The sequence below is a fragment of the Lingula anatina genome, chromosome 6, assembly GCF_051362555.1.
Source record: "Lingula anatina isolate TDL-2025a chromosome 6, LinAna3.0, whole genome shotgun sequence".
NCBI classification, from domain to species: domain Eukaryota; kingdom Metazoa; phylum Brachiopoda; class Lingulata; order Lingulida; family Lingulidae; genus Lingula; species Lingula anatina.
In genome coordinates this window covers 22,431,096-22,453,036 of record NC_141772.1, presented here as the reverse complement: position 1 = coordinate 22,453,036, position 21,941 = coordinate 22,431,096, and the positions used below count along the sequence as shown (strand labels likewise).

The 21,941-nt window shown below is 35.7% G+C and overlaps 2 protein-coding genes across 3 annotated transcripts; one reads left to right on the top strand and one right to left on the bottom strand.

Annotated features, from left to right (window-relative positions):
* Positions 1-94: 94 nt before the first annotated feature.
* Positions 95-16,565, top strand: LOC106178832 (uncharacterized). The gene is made up of 6 exons (XM_013562184.3): positions 95-385; positions 9,314-9,485; positions 14,025-14,135; positions 14,400-14,433; positions 14,616-14,720; positions 15,121-16,565. Exons 1-6 carry the CDS (start codon positions 182-184, stop codon positions 15,311-15,313), a joined length of 819 nt encoding a protein of 272 aa, XP_013417638.2. The 5' UTR covers positions 95-181; the 3' UTR covers positions 15,314-16,565.
* Positions 16,561-21,934, bottom strand: LOC106153034 (N-acylglucosamine 2-epimerase). Of its 2 annotated transcripts, none has more exons than XM_013526812.2 (10): positions 21,778-21,934; positions 21,224-21,364; positions 20,356-20,431; positions 20,055-20,130; positions 19,599-19,768; positions 19,017-19,241; positions 18,511-18,592; positions 17,988-18,295; positions 17,717-17,804; positions 16,561-17,104 (listed from the first exon to the last, which is right to left on the bottom strand). In XM_013526812.2, the coding sequence occupies exons 2-10, from the start codon at positions 21,340-21,342 to the stop codon at positions 17,031-17,033; spliced, it is 1,218 nt and encodes a 405-aa protein (XP_013382266.2). In that variant the 5' UTR covers positions 21,343-21,364; positions 21,778-21,934; the 3' UTR covers positions 16,561-17,030. The 2 variants fall into 2 exon arrangements, with proteins under 2 accessions (XP_013382266.2, XP_013382258.2); XM_013526804.3 differs by having other exon boundaries at positions 21,755-21,903.
* Between the last annotated feature and the right edge of the window lie 7 nt (positions 21,935-21,941).

Below are 21,941 nucleotides of genomic sequence, written 5' to 3'. Positions count from 1 at the left end.
GGGAAAAACCCATTTTTGTAACAAGGAATTTGATTGGGCTTCTGAAATCAATCGTCTGAGATTCAGCCAATGACTGTCTAGCAATTTATTCCGCCCGTAAAGTGTACACAACGTGTTGTAGTTGAGTAACATAAATCTACCGGTGGATTCCAGACGAGTTTGCGCGGAAATTTAGAAAAAAATGGATCCTAATTCATTAACAAAAGAGAAACTGAGGCAAGAATTGAAGCTGAATGACATAGAACTTCCTGGACCGGACGCTAAAAAGGATGTCTACGTGGAATTGTACCGCAAGCATCTGTTAAAAACGGTGCAGGACTCGCCGTTAACCGAGTTTTCCAGCGATGAGGAGTTCGAAATTGTCAATCAGAAACTGAAAATCAATGTGAGTAGTACTTTCTTGCATTTAGAAATTGAGCACATGTCAGCAAGTGAAATATTTGATACGGCCTGTTTACCTAGTGTTCTGATTCTTGTTATATGCAATCTTATCTGAAATTTATTAATTTCGAAATTTATTAATTTCGAAATTTATTAATTTCAAACAAAAATATCCCAATAATCCTATTTTAGCAGAAGTAACTTCTTCTTTCGTTTTTGAATATGCATCAGTCCAGCACAAAGCATTATAGTCACATGATGCAGTCGATATGTCAGCTTGCAAATAAATGTACACTTTTGAGATGCATTAGGTTAGAAAACGCGCTTGAAAGCTCATGATACCAGAATATCGTGGAAATGTCCAGAGTACTACGTACTACTTGTACTGTAGGTTGGCATTTATCTCCACCTGTTTTTCAGAATTTTCACCTGTTAGCATTACTTTAATGTGTACTGTTTGGCATCAAACACTAAGTAGTGTGGAGAAGTTTAAAGTGAAAGTGGCCTTTGTGTAGACTCTAATTCATTAAAAAGGCAGTAGAGCAGTATATAAAACACTTGTGTTTACTTTGCACATTGCAATAAGAACACAGCAAATATAGACTGTGAGTAATGCAGTTATTCAGAAGAAATGTCCAGATAAGATTGAACAGGTGCTGGATGAACAATACACATGGCAGAGAAGGGCACTGGTATGGTGTCAATCATTCCCAACTTGTCTCTGTTGCCTGGGCTGTTTACTAGTATTGATACACTCTCATGATGCCATGGAAACTTGTGGGAATAAGAATGCCTAGTTGTTGTGAAAATATAGTACATATGTATATATGTGAATTAAAAGTTGCAGAGAAATCAGCATTTGATAAATGATGTGTGTTAAGCAAGGGACTAAAAATTAACTGCATTTTTAAAATTAATTTTGTATTTTCTTGACATATTAGAAAATTACTTTGAACTAGGGCAAGTTGTTTTAATGATTTAAAAATATTTCTTTTGACATAATCACAGGTGTTATAAGTAAAGTCAGCCTCAAGTGTGGCCCAGAGTAATGAAATGGTAGATCATGTGTTCCAGTCAAGATCTCATGTTGACATAAGGCGTTTGCACTTCAGCTTTCAGTTTTGAGAAATTTCTAGTATCATGTCAGCACACCTCAGTATCTGTATATTAAACACATGTGTAGATATTCCACCTCAAGAAAGATACAGGGCTATAAACTGGATTTTTCTGGGCAATTAAAAGGTGTTTATGTTTTAAACGACTTTTTAAAGCCTTTTGAGACATTTCTGCTGTTCATTTCTTTGCTTTGAGGAGAACTTTTGTTTATTGTTTATATAACTCTTGCCACGGCCCAGCATAAACTTTCTACTGGGGTTAAATGGAAGCCATTACTGTTGAGAAAGCCAACAGTCTTTTGTAGTATGTACATAATGGGTTGCATTTCAATTTAATGCTGGGTGACTTTGCTTGCAACCCTTATAATAGCCAGAATTATAGAGTTGAGCCGGACTATAGGTAATTCAGGCAAAAGGGAAAATTGTTGTAAGCAGTAGGCAAGAATATCCAATTGTTACCACAGCTAGTCTGTTTCAATTAAAATTCTCCCAGGAGTAAATTGTGTGTAAAAGCGATAAAATGTGAGCAGTCATTTTTTTCTCCCTGTCGGGTTGCTATATATTTCTATCTTACTTTACCAAACTATTGATATCCTGATAGTATTAGGGTTTTAAAAAAATAGGGTATATTACCTAATGTGTGATAACATTTGTGTAAAACCTATAGAAAGGTAGCATAAACTGTTAAATCTTTTAAAAAGTTCTTTCATTTGTAGAGGTACATGTATACTGTAACTGTACCTAGGTCGGTGCTAGAGCATGAGACTATTAGCTTATCAGCTAAGTGTGCCTTGGTGTTGAGATAAGCAGTCTATCAGGTAAAACTGTCAGGAATGTTTGTGTTACAAATTGCCCTCATCTTGTTGTTAATTGTTAAGTAGTCGCTTTGGGGAGGAGCTGTTCACTTAAATGGAGTGTTTAATTAACTTGTGAGTTTAATATGTAACATTTGTTCAGTTAAAAAAAAAATTATGGTACATGTAACAGTGTGAGGCATAGTGTTTCCATATAGTCATTACCCCAATGATTTACTATTGCATCAGTAGCTCAATTATTATAAAGGCTTAAGGAGTTATCATCATGCATAACTAGTAAATCTTTTAATTATTAATAAACTTCATAATAAGGTATTGAATAATCCAATATCAGAGGTAGATCATTATTACTGTTTGTGTATGGTTTATTATGCACCAAGTCATATGAAATCTATTGGCCTGGATTTTGTTCAACTCCGTTAACCTGCCAAAACAAACAGCCAAAGTTTATTAAATTGACCAGTAGGAACAAATTTGTAGGTTGGTTTTGCCATTTGCTGCTTTGGAAGACCTTGCTGAGCACTTTTGAATGGGTAATTGATGGAGTGATTTGTCTGCACCATTAACCTCCAAAAGCAGACATAAGTTCAATGATGGTACCAATAGTTTTAAATTTGAATCTCCCTTCTTCTTTTCATCAATGAAAACCTTGCTACTTACCATTGAATGCATTAATGATGGAGATACTATGTTCTTTTAATAAACTTACAAAAACAGACTCCTAATGTAATGATTTTGACTGGAGATTCAAATTCAAAGGGACTGAGCAGCAGACGTGCAAGTTTCAGGTCTACATCACAAAGCACATATAGACTTGTAATTGCAATCTTTTGAACAAAGTAGCATTTAATTTGGGGTGTATATAAGGGGCCATTGTGACCATGGAGACTGTGGAGACTGCAATATAGCATGAAAAAGTTCCAAAAATAAAGCCATTAAAGCCATGGGGAAGTTTGGCAATTGCTACAATCACTTGCTGGGCTTAATGTTAGTATTGCAAAATTTTTATCAATGAATCGAGATATTTTTAGCAGTGTAAAGTAAAATATCTTGCCATTCCTTTATTTGATATTTTTAAAATTTTCAAAATTTGAATGTATACCCCTCCCCCCCCCCAAAAAAAAAAAACAAAAAAAGAAAAAAAAATAGAATAAAGATTGTTATATGTAGAAGGTGTAGTTGACCGTTTTATTTGAATGCACAATTGACTGGAAAAGGGACAAAGTGTGTATGCACCATTCAATCAATGATATAACATGTCTGCATTCCACGCATATTCTCTGTCAGAAAAAAAAAATGAACCACATTTCTCTGTAAAATGAGACCCAGATTTTGGGATGCATGTTACAGTCTAATGTGTCCACGTTAACTTTTGACCTTTACTTGTCAGCTAACTTGGTTATTAAAAGAGTGGGTCGTACTTAATGGAAAAAACTTTGCAGTGGCAGGATATGGTTGGTTGCACTTATTATTTTCAGTCTTTAAGAGGAGCAGAGTGACCATTTATATGGTTTGAAGGATCTGGCTAACATTTTCAATCAAATTAAAATGGAAAGAAACTTGTTGAAGTTAGATGTCATTTTTCTTTAAAACAGATTGTCAAAGAAGATATATATAATATATATAATAGTTTTGTAAATTTATAAAAATGATTGGTTGCCACTGCCCAAAGTCTGATTTGTTTTGTAGCAAAAGAACTGTTGAGAGAATTTTTTTACAGTACATTACCAGATAGAGATGTCAATGTCATCAACCAGATTTATCAAATCTTCTTCAATTTTTTTTTATTTTCACAGAGGTTTGGTTGCATTGTCTTATTATTCTGGTTTGATAAACGCCACCATCATTAGAAAAACTTGCTTTGGTCTGTTTCCAGCTGCCCAAATGTATCAGACACCACTGAACAACATTTAAATATTTTGAAGAGCTGTCTGCTGAAAGAGGGGCAGGGAAATTATGGTGAGACACATGATATAGACAGGAACAAACAGTATTATAAATTCATTTGTTACTACAAGCTATGAATCATATTATGTACACAATACACAGCCAAGAACAACCTGTTGAAAAAAGATAAGAAACTAGGTCAAGATAGGCTTCCTCGTGGGTCTAGAATACAAAAGAATGCCTTCTTGTGCCTTTCTTCACGGTCCTGTATTCTTTTATTGATTTCCACAATCAAAGAAATAAAAGAAAGATCAGGTGTCTGGTCTGACTGTGGTGATGCTATTAAAACTGCAACAATAACCTTTTGACAGAACTATCCCCCACTCAGAGCACCTGCCAAGAGCACCTTCTTTAGAACTCTGATAACAGTAAAAGGGAAAATTGTAACATCAGCTCCCTAGACCCCCATAATAACGTTATTATGTCCAAGTTTGCACCAACTGATGTATGTACCACATATAACACTAAGGAAATCAGTAGGTAGGTCATTTGTTTACTAGTACCTCTCTTAGACCCCATTTCCAGAGATTACATCGATCTACTTTAGATCGACCTAACTCCCTGGGGGTTCACGCTAAATAGCTACCCCCTTTTAGCTTGTAGTAGGCGGGACAGACATTTAAGCCCGATTATCTGACAGTAATCTAGTGAGGCTCCACGCGGGGATAGATCGATCTAAAAGCTCTGGGAATACAGCCCTACAGTACACACACACACACACACACACACACACACACACACTATTTCAGTTTAGCTTTTGTAATTTTCTGTGTATTTTACTGTTTATTATTATTATTATTATGATATAAATCCAAATATCAGACATAGCATCAAAATTGTACCCATTCTGATTAAATGCAATGTTAAGTCAATATATATTTCATCTCTCTGGGGTCAGTTTATATTATCAGCTGTGATGAAACTATATGTAGGCCAGGTCATATGTACCAGGTGAACTGAAGCATTTGGCTGTGTTCTCTGTGTCTTTTACCCTTCAACCTGTGTCACAGCACTAGTGAGGCTGGAATGATAAGACGATCAGTCAGATAATAATTCTGTTTTAAGAATCTGTTTTAAGATTCTGTTTTAAAAATTTTCCATGTCCATTTTTTGTTTTAAAACTTTTTTATTAATGGAATTCCTACAAGGCTGAAGAGAGTACTATATATGTTTCATTCCAAGAACAACAACAGCAACAAATAATTATCTATAAATAAAAATATGGCCCAGAAGCTTAAAGCTAGTTCACTGTTTGTATCTCCACAGTAAAAAAAAAAATTCCCTCACCCTTAACCCATCAGAATATATATATATTTTTATCGGTGCATGATGTTGCAAGATGGACCAGATACATGACACATGTCTGAACCCTGCCCCTTTCTGTTGAGAACTGCATTTGGATTACTTTACGTACTTGAACAATGATTACAGGATAAAAAAGACACTAGGTCAGAAATATTGGTAAAACTGGAATGGTCCATTTGCCTCACCTGAAACAATATTATACTGCACTATTTACACAAACACAATATTATACTGAACACCTGTCCTTTCTGTTTGTTTTAAGCCACTATAAACACACCATATTTAGATATTTCCAGTCAATTAAATAAAGTGCAGATCTGAAATAGGTTTCTAAATCTATAAACTGGGGGTCATGGCAACTGTAGAGTCACACCCCATCGCTATGGTGATTTGTAACACAAATGTCAGTCAGAATGGCTTTCTGGTATTTATCAAGACAGTAGAGCAAATGTCTTCAGAGAAGGTCAAATGATGATGCCTAGTAGGGTGATCATTAAAAATGGGCTTTAGCCAGTGCGGAACTCCTCTTGTAGGTTATTGACCTTTTTCTTTTTATAATACCATGAATGTCACTTGCAAATTGGTATTAGCAATCAATATGTTGGAGTCAACTTGGCATTCTTTTTCTTGATTGTGACAAAATTTTACATCTCTTTTTGAGTTGTCTTTGTATTGATTCTTCTTTGTTTGTGCACACTGTGCATGTATGGATTTTACTTTGATGTTTTAACATTGATGAAAAAAAGTAAGACATACTGTTGACTTACAAGTAGCAGCTTTGTCTCTGTATATACATAGCATCTTTTCATCTCTAAAGTTCAATACGTTATAGAAATTGGGATATTGGAAAACTAGAACGTTAGACTTTGTATTGAGTATAGTAATTTAGGGAAATTCTCTCTGTCATCATGCTGGTAGATATAACATAATAGGCCCCTCTTGTGAGTGAAGAAGACACAAAGTTCATCATAGATAATTTCAAGGATCAGTTGTTTATAATGCATTATAACAACTCAACAAGACAAATGAAGCTGTTTTAATCCGTGTACCAATTTACCAGGATGAAGGTTTAATTTGTTCCAACCCCTGACATCACTGTAATTATAAGATTTTGCCCAGTAACCCAGATAGAGACTGGGCAACTGATCTGTTTATTGGAATGTGTACGTGATCTATGCTTACGTATATATTTATGGATAGTGAAGTTGCCAGTGACTTGGTGTTTGCACTTTAGAAACCTGAGATAACTCCTCATCTGGTTTAAAGAGGAGGGTAAATGCTGTGTAAACACGACCAGGAGCCCAAACAACTGGTCACTGATAATGGTAACTTTAAACTGATCTTCTCGGCTCTGTTGGCAAGTTCATACCAGAGTCAACTTAAGCCATGTTAACCTTGAAAAATTATACAAATAAGATTAATGAAATAAATGAATGTTAAATGCTTTCTGAAAGCATCTCAACAATACTATTGCAACGAAAAAGTCTGTTATGTTACTTTACATCCTGTCAATTTCTTTGCCACAAACCAATAAACAGCTGATCATCTGTTGTGAATGTGACCTATGTAGTCAGATCCCAGGGTTTTGATTATAAACTATGTACTGCTTTAGATTTAAAAATATCATTCAAATTAGTTCAAGGGATTTTTTACAAGGCTATAACCTGACATCATGTGCTCAGGTATGTAATCTCTACATTGTAATTTACACAAAAAATTATATTTATATGTATTTCCTTCAGTTAATCCTAAGTTAGGTAAGTTGATCCTGGTGAACAACCTGACGTTGTTACCTAGCCTGCCTTGCTAGCTTGTCAGGTTACACTGGCATTTCTATTGATACGGTCTAATGATCATTGGTGTGGTAACATGGCACAGTACTTACTGGAGACCCATTTATGCTTAAACTATATGGAGCACAATATCTGAATACAGATTTGAAGTGTGTTCAGGATGAAATGTCTACTATTGAATTTCAGATGTATAAATGGATTTAGTTACTTAGGATTAAGGAAAATAATCCTCCTGTCAGTATGTCACTGTATATGGGTATTGTAAATGACCTCAATTTATGTAAGGTGATCATATTTCTTCTGACAGAAACCCAGGGGGTGGGTTGCTTATTGACTACTGCATCCACAGGTAGAATGGGTATTGTGCACCCTGTTGATCATGACTTTCACCCCATTTCCATAGATTTTTAGATCGGTCTATCCCTGTGGGGAGTCTCACTAGATTACTGTCAGCTTGGCCGGCTTAAGCGTCTGTCCTGCCTACTAAAAGCTGTAAGGGGGTAATTAACTATGGTGCCCGCTCGGCTGACTGCAATTTAGCGTGAACCCCCAGGTAGTTAGGTCGATCTAAAACTTAATCTTTAGATCGATCTAAATCTCTGGGAAAGCACCCTTTGTCTCCGTGGTTCTAGGCGGAGGGTAATGACCCAACTTGCAGTATTAGTTACCATTTACAGTGGATGCTCAAAATGTTTTATTGGGAAAGCAGGGTACTTGTTTAAAATGTAGGGCTGTCCATAATTTAGGACCTCTGACAATTATGGTTTATGGATTATGCTATTTATTTATTTATTTATTTATTTAATCTGTCTCCTGTTACAAGAATGTTGTCTGTTAATTTTCTGACATTTTGTAGTTTCCATGTAAGTATTATTTGTAGAAATTGTGCAGGATAACTATTACTCCTAATTTTTTTTTACTATACCTTACCTCATATTTTCTACAACTATAGACGCTGAAATTTATTAAGGATTATTAAACATTCATTCATTTCAAAACATTTATTTATAGTCATTACTCTTATGTCAGATTTTTATTTCAAAAAGTATCTCTGTTTACATTTAGAAATAGTAGAAGAAGCCTACTTCATTTGCACACTGCCTAGTCCAAATTGAAAACCGCCAAATAAAAGTTCAACCCCAAGACATGAGAGAGCACGTGTGAATGTTTTTGTAGGAAGTTTATAAAAATGCACCAAATGCTGCCACAAAATTTGATTGGTTAAAATTACCCCGATTTGTAACAGGGCCTCTCATTGGCTGGTTGGGGGTAGACAATTTCAGGTAATGAATGCAGCATTGTGAGTAATGCTTGGGCAGCGTTTACTGCACAAATAAATAGGTGTTAAACAAACAAGACCAAGAATTTCAAGATTTGGCGGGTCGACAGGGACTGGACAGGTCAGTTTGTGTTGATAGTGGACTGTACTGTACTTATGAAAAGGTTTATCTTGTTGCTTTCACTTGTGCTGACGTGAGTCAGACTTTGTTAGATGTCGTGGGCTAAGCACCACTGCACTTCCAAGTTCTAAGTACTAAATTACTCAAGTGAGGTTAAAATAGGATTTGTCTTCCGTTTTGGTACAATGCTGAAGCTTTAAGAACACTTTGTCATCCACTTGAGATCTGATAGTACATGCATTTATACTGATACTTTCTGAACTGTTCTGAAGAAAAAAATGGAAGTCGGATTTTTTTTTTAACTTGAAAACTTGAATTGCTGGAGTAGATTTACAGATGTTATTTGAGTGTCACTACAGAAGTGATACTTCTATTTGTTATTTAGGACATATTGTAGAAAAAGACATTCTTGAAAATATATGGAGACTCTCCCTCGTGTGTGTGGGAGGGGGAGAGGGTGAAATCTAACATACTCCCGTTGGTAAAATGTACCTGTATTTTTCACATTGATGGTCATTTTGAAATAATATAATTTTATTTATATTTTGAATTTCCAGAAATCTCCCAGGAAAAACTTGGACAGTCCACGCAAAAGCAGAGGCACTCCCAGAAAGAAGGCCAAGGAACCAGAGCCAGCCACCCCGGAGAAAATGGACATCAGCAGCCTTTCAGACGAGGAACTTATGGAGAAGTTGAAAGAGCTTGGGTACTCACCAGGGCCAATTGTTGGTAAGGTTGGAGACTTTTAAAATGACAGAAGTATATAGTTTAAGAATTAGTTCTAAAAAGCCAAGGATTTTTATTGCATAACAAAGTACCGTATAGCTAAAAAAAAACACGACTATTGGTACGCGTATGATCGATAACTGATTTAATTCTCGTAAGATTACCATCCGCCCCCTTCCTTATGAATAGGTATTACTTTATTAATACAATGCAACCGTCGTGTAGCCGCATGTTAGAAGACAATGTTTGTTTACGCACAGCAGTAGGAGGCCGCTACCCCTTCCCAGCAAGGAGTGAACACAGCAGCGCGTAACCCGGGGTTAATTAGGGGTTATTAGCTGTCCACTTATGATCGGTATTGTTCGTCTTGATTGCAGCACACTTCCTACTCACTATTGGTTCGACCGCCTCTTCTTTAAATGCTCTCTCAAACCTTTCCTCAGTCAGCCGAGAATGGAAACACGTTTATCTGCCGATAAACTACGTCGTTGATGTATTATTCGGCATCATTCTACAGTGGGTTATAAGGCTCTATCTATCATTTTTTTCGTCTCGCATTTTACCAGATTAAGCTGACGCTCGAAAACTAAATTTAATGAATAATTTTCTCACGTGCACCGTATCCAGCTAATTTTACGACAATAACTACCACGGCACCTCCGCCATTTGCAATTGTAGACGAACCACGTCTTTCCAACTGATAGGCCAATACAACTATACCAGACCCACTGTACGAGAAAAGACCGTTTATATTTAATGAATTAAAAACATTTGAGGATTGTGATTTTCTATTGATATACTATCGATGGTATCCCTGTATTAAATCATCCACTGCTACCCCCTCTTTTGTAGTGTAGCATGACTCGTATCACAAGATGGCCTTAGAAATGAAGTAAGACAGGCCTAGATTCTGATAGTTTTTAGTCTATTATTAACCCTAATGTCGTTGCTTGTCATTCATTCTAGAACTCTCTGAGCCATCGCAAAATTATTTGCCAGGACATTTAAAGGCTACTTCTTAACGGATTTTTTTTTTTTTTTTTTTTTTGCACTGAGTCCAAAATGTTCGAGGACGTCTCTGTCGTTATCGCCGTTTCTCGGACGCAGTCCCAGACAAAGGATCGGAAAGTTTCTAAATAAAAGAACTTATAAATGCTGCCACTAGCCATCCTTATTGTTCCTAAGTAAAGAGAGGCGATAATGATCTTTTCTTTCTTCTAGCTTAGTCTGTCGACTAAAATGAACAAGGTTAGGCCTACAATGCAACCACCTATTATTACGACCATTAATGAGGTTCTTTGCTACACTCCCTTTCTTCATGATCGCGAAACCAGTGGGTGCTGTGTTTTAAATATATAAAAAAAGGGTCTTGCGAGGTGAAGCTATAATAATGAAATAAAAAAATCCAATGAAAAGGCCTATCTAATAAACCATGAAGCACGTAGTCTAGGCCTCTTCTTTGACCGACATCACATTTTTACATTCTTTGTTTTAATAAGAGGACGAACGTGGTCTAATTTGTCTTTTGGTGGTGTGTGATTTTGCTCGAAGTAGCGGTGATTTACCGTTGGTAAGAGTAGCGATCATCGCTCCTGCGTCCTCATAGATTACTTTCTAATCACCCGTAATTAACGCAGTCAGGAATAAGCGCTCAAATAGGGGTTTTTGTATCAGGGAAAATTTTAGTATTAATCTTATGTTATTATGTATCTGTATTATGTAATCATGTAACTCATTTTCCCAAGGCAACCACCAATTATGACGACCATTAATGAAGTTCTCTGCTACACTCTCTCCTCATGATCACTTGCTCGATCGTGAAACCCTGGAGGTGTTGTATATATATTAGGGGTAGTTTACTATAGCATGCTACACTCTCCTCATGATCAGCTGCTCGATCGTGAAATCTGGAGTGAAACCCGTGGTTTATCTAACAATGGTTTAAATAAATAAAAAGGGTGTCACGGAGGTGAAGCTGCTTAACTCATAAGAATAACGAGCGAAAAAATACGATGAACATTTAATAAACCACGAAGCACGTATGTTTTGACCGTTATCGCCTTTTTTACATAAGATGTCTCAACAAGAAGGCAGATGTAGTCCAATTTGTCTTTTGTTGGTGATTCTGCTTCAGGTGGCTGAGATTAGTTGATCGGTGATGCACCGTTGGTAAGAGTAGCAATCATCACTCCTGCGTTCTAACGGATTACTTTCCAACCCCCCATAATTAACGCAGCCAGGAATAGGCGCTGAAATAGGGGGTATTAAATCAGGAATTAATTTTTGTAATTATGTATCCGTAAAATAAGAATCGTAACATTATCACGTATTTTTCCTGATGGAAAATATCATAATTTATGCACGCTGATCGAATTATAAAGAAAATCTCCAGATGTAAACAAAGGTCAGTCAAGTATCACTCATCCCAGGCTGCAGGGCAGATATAGAGAATTGAATGAAGCGCCTGTGATCTGGCAACCCTACAAATTTGTCATAATGATTCATGGGCAAACAATAGAAGCATGAAATTAACACCTTTTACAGTGTGAATGACGACACCTTATGAGGCTTTTGTTTCTTCCCCTGGGTTGGTATTACAAAGTAAGTATGTTGACGTAAGTGTGTTGACTTTTGCATGTTCAAAGGAACAATGGAAATGTTATTTCAAAACAAAGAGCCACATTTCCCTACTTAGGTGGCCAAAATATTGTCAATGAAACGCAAAAAAACAAAATCACCAGCTGTTACTGACTGAGCCTAACTCAAATGCAAAAAGGTACGCACAGCGACAAAGCGCTATTGTAAACAATGGCCCGACGATGAGATCAATAAGATGTATAAAATGACTATTTGTACTATAAAACTGTACCCCTGCCCCTACTTGTATATTATTACACACACAAGGCCACCCTATACCAGAGTTACAGATTGATTTTTCATTACACAGTCTCTTGCACTGAAGAAAAATACTCATAATTAATTTGCGGCCCTAGTAGAGGGTCTTCTCTCGCTTTCTCTCAAATCAAAATAAACTAGCAAACATGAAAATTGGCAAAATGTATTAGAATGTAAAGTGTTGCGAACCCTTTAAACAAAGTGAATGGTAATATGCACGTTTAGACAAATTTTAATTTTAATTTCAATTAAATTTAATTTTAATTGAAATTGATATTACCAAAATTAGTAAATGTCGTTTGCGTCATGTATCAATATTTTTGCGCATAATAGTACCTACGTTATAAACATTCAGCAAAGATATTTGGAAGGCCGCTCTTTTGTTGTTTATATCAAAGGAAAACTATTTGATACCCATCGTATCAATCATTATACCATGATAAGAGATTAGCATACTAATTTATGTCCCCAGTAATAATAACTTTAACAATAACAACAAACCTTCCTACTGTGCTTTCCGTTGCAAAAACAATTAGCCACGACTGTTTTATATATTAATAGATATTTATAATAATGACAATTTCAAAATCTTCAAAAATACCGACAGGGACACGAACTCCCGTCGGGTAGGTTGCAAACGACTCAACGACGTTAACCGTTGTTCCACCAATTCTATTGTTCACAAATAGAGATATCGACAGCTCTGTATTGCCGCGCATGTCGAAGCTTTGCGGAAATTGCCGAAGGCTAGGAAAATTCTTCAAAATATACTTTTATTACATTTAATCAAATCCAGACTATCTCCCACTGCCCTGAGGTATGGCTAAAGGCTTTCAGTTGTCATCAGACTTTGTAATTTGGGAGAAAAAAGTGAAACAGTAACTTCTGGTGATGAATAATAGCTAGGTAATAGTGCTGCAAGGTGTTGTTTTTTATCCCTGATGTACGAGTAGCTTTTTCTACAGTTTCTATAATTCTCTTAACGTATGAAAATATGCAGGTTTTCTGATATAATAAGACTTTGATAAAATCAAAACCAATAATACTTTTAAAGTCGAGAATCGGGATAAATATCGGCAAGGTGGAGATATGTCCCGCCGGCCCTTCCGCAACAGCAAGACTGAAGGACGCAAGTTACAAAGCAAAACATGTTTAGTCAAGTTAAAGACTTAATTACCGGTTTAACTTCGGCGGCAGTGCCTACTGCTGTGAGCAACATGCGCTGTCCATCGTAATCCCCCTATCATTAACACTGTCGGGGACGTGCGCATTAGCGCGTCTGATGTAGACAGCGTGTGCTATTAAAGTGACCGGGGACTTATTAGCTATAGTGTAAGTGGAAATGATGTTGTTCTGTGGTAGTTTTCGCATAAAAATAGTAGTGCTCCTGAAAGTACTTCTTTTGTTGACAGATCTCTCTAGAGGTTTAGAGATAAATAGTTAATGTAAAAAAAAAAAAAAAAAAAAAAAAAAAAAAAACTGATAGACAGAAATTTGACTGGCTTGAAATATATGCTAATATAACCATTGAAAAGGAATGAAGTATTAAATCATAAGAGACAAATTTGGGCAGTACTGAGTGTAAGCAGACTATTTTGTAAGAAGTTTCACAATCTAGATAAACTTTCAATTCTCTTTCAATTCCAGAGAGCACCAGAGCTGTATATGAAAGAAAACTACAGAATCTGCTTGACTTTGGTCCTGCAGGGGAAAGAGTAGGGAACGGGGAGGACCAATTCAGTGCTGATAGCTCACAAGGTACTAGACAGACGTGTGTGTTGTATATATTTTGTACATTAACCTGAGAGCAAATATACAAAAAACATTGGAGCATTAATCTAAAGAGACTAGCTGGAGAAATTTTCTTAAAGTTGTTCAGTCGGGAATTTTTTTTTTCGATCTAAATATAAAATCGGATTTTGTAGTGACTGTTTCTAAGGGGCCCCTTTTCTCCAGAATCATCTTTGGATGGTTTACTTGTCAGTAGGCACATAATTATTTCATCATTAATTATATTTGTAGAGGAAGATACTGAAGAAGAACCAGAACCAATAAGGTGAGATTTTTATGCTTAGTAGGAGTCATATTTCTGTGATATTTGTTGGTGTTTATTTTTGCTATTATATTCACATATTTGAAAGAACACTCATATAAAAAGTTTGATCTGACTTTCGCAGATATTTTATAGCAGCTTAACAAGGAGATGAGTGCATTAACAAAGTGATATTGGAATTACAGGACGAGGTCAGATGATGTACGTAGAAGGGCAAAACAAAGCACAGACTCCCCGGCCAAAGCACGGCCACCCTCGCCACGGAAGAGAGTGAGGGACACAGGCTACAGGTATGGTCTCTGTAACACTACATGCACCATCAGTGAAGTAGTTCCATTAACCAGTTAGTATTGGGTTGTACTGTGGTTAAACAGTAAGGGTTAACAGCACTCTTGCCAAGGCCTTGGTCAGCGGTATGATAAAGATATGGAGTTCATAAGTGAGGTTTTACAGCCCTTGCTCACAGGTTAAATCTTTTAAAAGTTGATCGAATTACCACATGCTGTGAAAACCGCAAGGTGAATAGTGAGCATTTCTAGCTGAGTGTTTCATCTCCCCCACAAACCCCTTAAAACAATTATATGAAATTGCAACATTTTTCTTTAGATAGGAAAAAATAATGAATGCCTGCACTGAAGAGATTATTATTGTTCATGTTATAGTCTGTAAATCTTTTTATCACCATTTCAGGTCAGCACCAGCTCCAGCTGCTGATGTGGCTCCTCCTGCCACCTCTGGTGCTGCTCCCACACAGAAGAAACGCAGCCTCTCTCTGGTGGTGCAGGTCCTTATCTTTGTGGTCATTGCTGTTTTCGTCTTCCTGGTACTGCAGAATATGGAGCCGGCTGGGAAATCTAAAGTTCCCAAGATTAAGAGTTCATAAGAATCTGTATGAAGATGTTGGAGACTGAAGTGAAGTAAATGCCATAAAGATAATATCTTTGCATTGGGCTTTCTCAAAGACTGCAGGAACATTTGACATCTCTGTGTGTTCTTAATGAGCAAAGCCTTACTGATCAAATGAATGGTTTTTAGTGCCATTGGGCATAGGTTGAGATCTTATACCCCCTTTACACTGGACGGCGTCCTTTCTGCGACCATGAAATTTGGCATCGCTGTGGTCTTAATAAGGAGGCATGAGCATTGATTTGGTATCAGAATGAATGCTTAATGATCGGCCAGTTGTCGGCAGGTAAAGTATTATAATTCTTTAACTCTCAAATGGGGCTGAACTGCTGGATGCAGAAGGGACGCCGTCCAGTGTAAAGGGGGCTTTACAGTCACAATGCCTTGCAGTGGTAGTAGTTTGTGGTACACAGGTACACAAGGATTCCATCAGAGTTGAGGTAATAGAGCTGATTGGATGCCAACAAAATCTTGAGATAAGAGAGCTTATATGATTGAACTGAAATGTGACAGCCAGGGACTACTATCACTGTAAAGATTTATGACGAGATCTTCAAACCTGTGTAAGACCCTATTCCCAGAGATTAGATTGATCCAACTAGATCGACCTAACTCCCTGGGGGTTCACGCTAAATAGCTGTCAGCTGAGCGGGCATGAAAGTTAATTACCTCCATACAGCTTGTAGTAGGCGGGACGGACATTTAAGCCGGATTATCTGACAGTAATCTAGTGAGACTCCCCACGGGGATAGATCAATCTAAAATCTATGGGAATGCGCCCTAAGTGTCTATGTACGTTTAACATAGATGCTGTATGAGATTGAACATCTATATAAATGTAATCATTATTATAATTATTGATTATCATTATTAATTCCATGCAGTTTTTGGTTCAGCAGCAGACTATTGTTTACTTTAAGAAAACTGAAGTTATAGTATTTTCATTTCTATCACTAGTTTATACATTTTGTGAAAAGATTTTACACTTTTCAAATGAAGCAGGATGGAATGTTTTGTTTAGAAATAATCATTTTTTAAAAAATTTAGTGGTGTTAAAATTCTAACTCACTAACAAGGAACATTTTTATGTCATCAAAAGTTAAACTACCTTGTTACTTAAACTTCTTTTGAAAGAAATTTCATATCAAACAGTCACATGAAAGATTGCCAATATTATTAAGGACTATTTTTGTATTACTTGAACATTAATAAACAAGTAGAAAGTTTAAGTTTTATTTGTTGTAAATTATTTTTATGATGTACTGTCCAAAAAACCTTGAATTGCATCAAATGTATAATGATAAAAGTTCTTTGATAATACATTTTATGAAAATGTCAGAATGACTTCCATTCAGAAGCACTTGAAAAATAGTCACGAAGTCGATCACCAGGTGTATTTTAAATAATCAAATTTTCAATTTGAGTTAATAAATTAGGTCTTAAACAACTGCAGTAATCTATTTTCAAACATTATCACAGGATTTTGCATTGAATGAAGTCCTAAAATTAATATATGCAATATGCTTGAAACCAGAATTACAATTTGAAAGTAACTTCCTGATAAACTTGTCTTTGATTCTTTTCATCTTACAAAGAAAACATTGGAAATTATTCATGAATAACAGTGTCAGTGACATGCCTCAATCACTTGGAAGTAGTGCAGCTATTTTGTCTGAAATTTCCAGGATGTAATCTTACGTCAGGGTGGCGCGGATCTTTGTTAACATCTGCTCGCACATCATCAGACATCTTGGCACATGAAAACATCCTGGAAAACGTAAACACGCCATGAGATCATTACCTCCATAAATACTAATGACATTAAGGTATATCAAAATGAGCATTCTGATTCACCTGTTTCATTTTAAAACTAAGATAAGAAGGAATTGAGTCTCGCACTAGGGCTGAAGTTTATAAGGGAGGGAAAACATCAGGAAGAAACCATCAAATGAACTAAATATCAAATAATTAAAGAAAAATAATGTTTGAAAAAGTCCATTTGACTGCCAATCATATGATTTATGATTGCAATTCATGAAAATATTATGAAACTTTTTTTTTTTTTTATCAGGCATGAGAACTTGGTTTCAAATTGGTAGACTGAAGTGTACAGAGAGTTTAAGGGCGTATTCCCAGAGCTTTTAGACCGATCTATCCCCGTGGGGAGTCTTATTAGATTACTGTCCGAAAATCCGGCTTAAATGTCCGTCCTCTTACTACAAGCTGTGAGGTGGTAATTAACTTTCGTGCCCGCTTGGATAACAGCTATTTAGCGTGAACCCCCAGGGAGTTAGGTTGATCTAGTTTGGATCGATCTAATCTCTGGGAATGGGGTCTAAAGTTCACATACAGCTGTGACATATTCCACCACATCACACACCTTTAAAGGGGCCTCCCTTGAAGTCCATGTTAACTTTGCCCTCTTGGTTCAAGTATCCATACCACTCTCCATTCTCCACATCTGAAAACTTTAGAAAAACAAGCATTTAATTTCATAATTACATGTATGAATATCTAATGACATCAATGTAAAAACACAGGAATAAATTATTCTTTATACAATGCATTTTAAAAGCTTAACTGAAAACTGTTCTATTGATCACACTGATTATTAATGTAAAAAAAAAATAAAAAAATAAAAAACAGTTTACATGTTTCATGCTGTAGTCATAAACTTGAGCAAATCTCTCAAGATAAGCCTGGTCTTGGGTTCGGTCATAGGCCATAAGAAACGCAATCATAGCCTCATTATGGGGCCACCACAGCTTCATGTTCCACTCAAGCTGGGTGGGCGAGAGTCCATCTACGTCCAGGAAGTAGAACAAGCCCTCGTGTTCCACGTCCCAGCCTGTGTTAAAGGGGTTTATGATGAACTTCTCGATGGCTGTCTCCTGCAATTTTCTGTCCTCCTTTTTAATGGCATACTGAAGCACAAACCACCCACATTCAATGGCATGGCCTAAAAGGGAAATATGAATCAATTTACAAAAAACATCTCCCCTTTTTTACACTGGCAATAGCAATATTAAAAACCTTCTAACAGTATTAATTCATCTTCCTCAGCTTCACTTTTTCTTTTCAAACTCTCCCTATAAACCATCAACTCTGACATCATTAAGATGAAATTATCAAACAATCAAGTTTTATCTGCTTTGTCTCCAGAACTTCACCTACCAGGGTTCATTAACCTTCCTTGGCTGCCTGGCATTTCTGTTCCTTCTGGTGACACATTCTCCAGTATTACTGAGCCTTCTCTCTGAAATATGATGAATAGAAGTGGCTGGTATACAAAGACTGACGAATCAAGGAATTCAAGCCATTTTTGTATAGTGTGTGTGTGTGTGGGAGTGTATGTGTAAGTGTGTGTGTGTGAGACTGCATGTTCATGAATGTGATTGATACTGCTACTTGATGAAACCTGAAACCTTTTTTTGTTTGTGAAAAAATGCAGAAATCCATAGATTCTACTCTATTTTCCTTGGATGAATAAACCATCTTATTAATCCAAGTCATCTCCCAATAATTACATATATAAGTTCATCAATTCATCAGCTATTAGTCACTTTTAATTTAAATTCAGATTTTCAAATAGAATACCCCCCTCCCCTTTAAAGATCACATGTAAATGATCTTTATAAACAGTAATGCATAGTGTCCTTGGCAGTACATTGCTTTTATACCTGCACATGAAAAAGCACTTGCTGCACACACCACTTCTCTAGTTCCTCATATGCTGTGTTAAGAGACTCATCTCCACTGGTCAGTTCATGAATTAAGCCCAGCAGTATCATGGGTACTGCCAAGCTATTGGTTGGTTTGACGCCAGCCAATTTTGTGATTCCAATTTCAGAATCAGCAACTCTCACCCAGTGAATGATCTTGGTCATCACAGACAGTGCTTCTTGCTGCAGTGAAAAAGAATTAATTGGTGAGCATACTAACATTTGCCAAAAAAGCCTTTTTTGGATTAAAATTCCCAACTTGAAAAGTGCATGTTCACATTTTATTGATGCTTATATGTTAAACTTGTATCTACCGGGTATAGTGAACATGCTGTGTTTCTCAGCAATGCACTAAAACTGAAAATATGTCTTGATTCAGTTAAGCAATAAACAATATGCATTCAAAATCATTAAAACACCAGTATTTTCTATTGCATACTTGCACATCTGTTGAACATGTGTTGAATATTTCGTAAGTGTAAAAAGATATGAGAAAATAAACTACCAGTATCCATAGCTCTGCTGACTTAGTACCGATACCTTGTATTTTTCCTGCTTGGTTGCCTTGGCAACCTCCGACATTCCCATCACATAGAAACACTCAGTGAAGATAGTCCTCTGCTGTTTGATTGGTTTTCCATCTCGAGTGGTTACAAAATAACATCTACCTGTGGACTGTTCTTTTAAGTGCTTGATCATGAAATCTGCACCTGTGAAGTACAGTAATAATAATAATAATAATGTTTGAAGAATTAAAGAAGTAAAAAACAAACAAACAAACAAACAAACAAACAAAAAATATTATGTGTCTTTATATCTTTTAAAGATTGAATAATCAAAGAAAAACAGTCATTACAATGACCAAATCTTAAAACAAATAAAAGAAGAGATCTCAATTCTGGAATACTGTCAAATGATTTTTTAAATAAAAATATGCAGAAATGGGTGGACTGTGCACAACAGTAAAAATAAACCAGTGATGATGTTTGTCTTTACCTTTCACAGCAGCCTTGAGAAGTTCTGGCCTACGGAACCTCTCCACTTCATTATACAATTTAGCATACGTCCAGACCTGAAGTTTGAGAAAGACTATTATAATAAAAACAGATTGTGTTGATGTGGTGTTAATGACATGCAAGTTGAATGATATTAATTTTTCATCTATTTATGGAGAAACTAAAAAAAGTTTTATTTTCATAATAACAGGATCAAGCATATGTGCATTAAATATTATTTAAAATACCATGATTTTCATTTTTTTAAAACTGAATCTATGGTTTATCATCTGTTCAATTACCTGTCTCCCTTGCAGCCAGCCATATTTCAGGTCATCATAAATCTTCCCATCCTTCCCCAGACAAGCAAGGAATCCACTAAAATTACAAATACAACACAAGATACTTTAATATCCACATTGTGGAAGGCTTGAATAGTGCAATATTGAAGTCAAAAATTTCTGCATATGGTAACTTTCATATTCCACAATATACATGTAACATCTCAAATCATTAAATAGCAAAACACGATTAAAAAAAAAAAAAAGCTAAATTCTGATGACAAGTACATTATCAACTTAACTTTTTGGTGAATAAAAGTCACATTAATCACTATATCAATAATTTAAGTATTCATGTCATATTGTTACAATTTTTTAGAAAAATTAGCAATAATAAAACAATTTTGTTTTTGAAGTAATAATCTTAAAGTTCTCAACAAATTTTTTGCAATTTTTTTTATTGCATTCGTGGCAAAATGCAAAATGATCTATCTTATGCCAAGCATATCTTAATTATCACATCATCTTTATCAAATTTCAAATCACCTCTAATTTTGTGGAAGATTTCACTTACTAGTAGCATTAGGCTCTACTTCAAGACTGGAGTTAGAAAAATTATGTATTATGCAAATATTTAATTGTTCCACAGTAATTTTTTAAAAATATTTTTCACCAATAAAAAGGTTTCTTAGCAAGTTCCTTTTAGACTTAAAATATGAAAAAAAAGCTGATTTTTCAAATTATTCATTAAATTTCAATGAAATATTGTGATCAATTTAAGTCCTATTATGACATGTATTACACTATTTAAATTCTCTAAGTGGAGAAAAAAAATATAATCTATACAACATGTTCCAGTAATATGAATTGTGTCAACATTTTTACAAACCCGAATTCTTCATCATGAGAATGCTTAAGCCAGAAGTCTACACAACGATCCAAGTCTGCAGAAATCCTTGCCAGAAACTCTGGGATTCTCATTTCCTCTATACTGAATGGAACACTCATCCTTTTTTAACTTCTGTGGTTTCTGAAAACATAGCAATAAAATAGGGCTCACATATACTTGTAGTATATATATTTACTAAGTGTTAATACATACAGTGTACATATAGGTATACAGTATCTACTAAATGTATGCACAACCATATATAAAGACATTACATGGCAATTATGACTATGCTTGCCAGAAATTAACTAAATATTGACATATTCTGCTACAAGAACAGAATAAGTAAATTCAGTTTTATTAATACGGACATTTTGTACGTCATGGTAAAATCAATCAAAGTTTTCAACATTATTTACTGTACGTTTTCTACCACCATCCCGCACGGTGTATTTTTAATCTCTAGGATTACCCGATTTTTTTTAGGTAACAAACTTGTAATAAAAATCTTCTCATGCCGTTCATACTTACAAAAATGCAAGTCAGATAAATACCTAAGATATGTGCTTGTTCATGCGTGTTGTCAAGACCAAAAACAGGTATATGCTCTAAAAAAAGTTCACTGATACTAAACACGCGCGCTTGTCAACAGATGGGTGCCGCCATTTTGACTTTCGTTTTCTAGTCACATGATCGGATAAAGGTCAACCTTCGCCAA

Bases quoted from the DNA above. Each gene is read 5' to 3' on its own strand.
- LOC106153034 (XM_013526812.2), bottom strand. From the start codon at position 21,342: ATGAGTGTTCCATTCAGTATAGAGGAAATGAGAATCCCAGAGTTTCTG. The intron at 19,769-20,054 runs GTAAAGACAAAC...TGTACTTCACAG, and splicing joins TCTCAAGGCTGCTGTGAAAG to GTGCAGATTTCATGATCAAG. The intron at 18,296-18,510 runs GTAGGTGAAGTT...TTTCCCTTTTAG, and splicing joins AGGAAGGTTAATGAACCCTG to GCCATGCCATTGAATGTGGG.
- LOC106178832 (XM_013562184.3), top strand. From the start codon at position 182: ATGGATCCTAATTCATTAACAAAAGAGAAACTGAGGCAAGAATTGAAG. The intron at 14,136-14,399 runs GTACTAGACAGA...TTATATTTGTAG, and splicing joins CAGTGCTGATAGCTCACAAG to AGGAAGATACTGAAGAAGAA. The intron at 14,434-14,615 runs GTGAGATTTTTA...TTGGAATTACAG, and splicing joins GAAGAACCAGAACCAATAAG to GACGAGGTCAGATGATGTAC.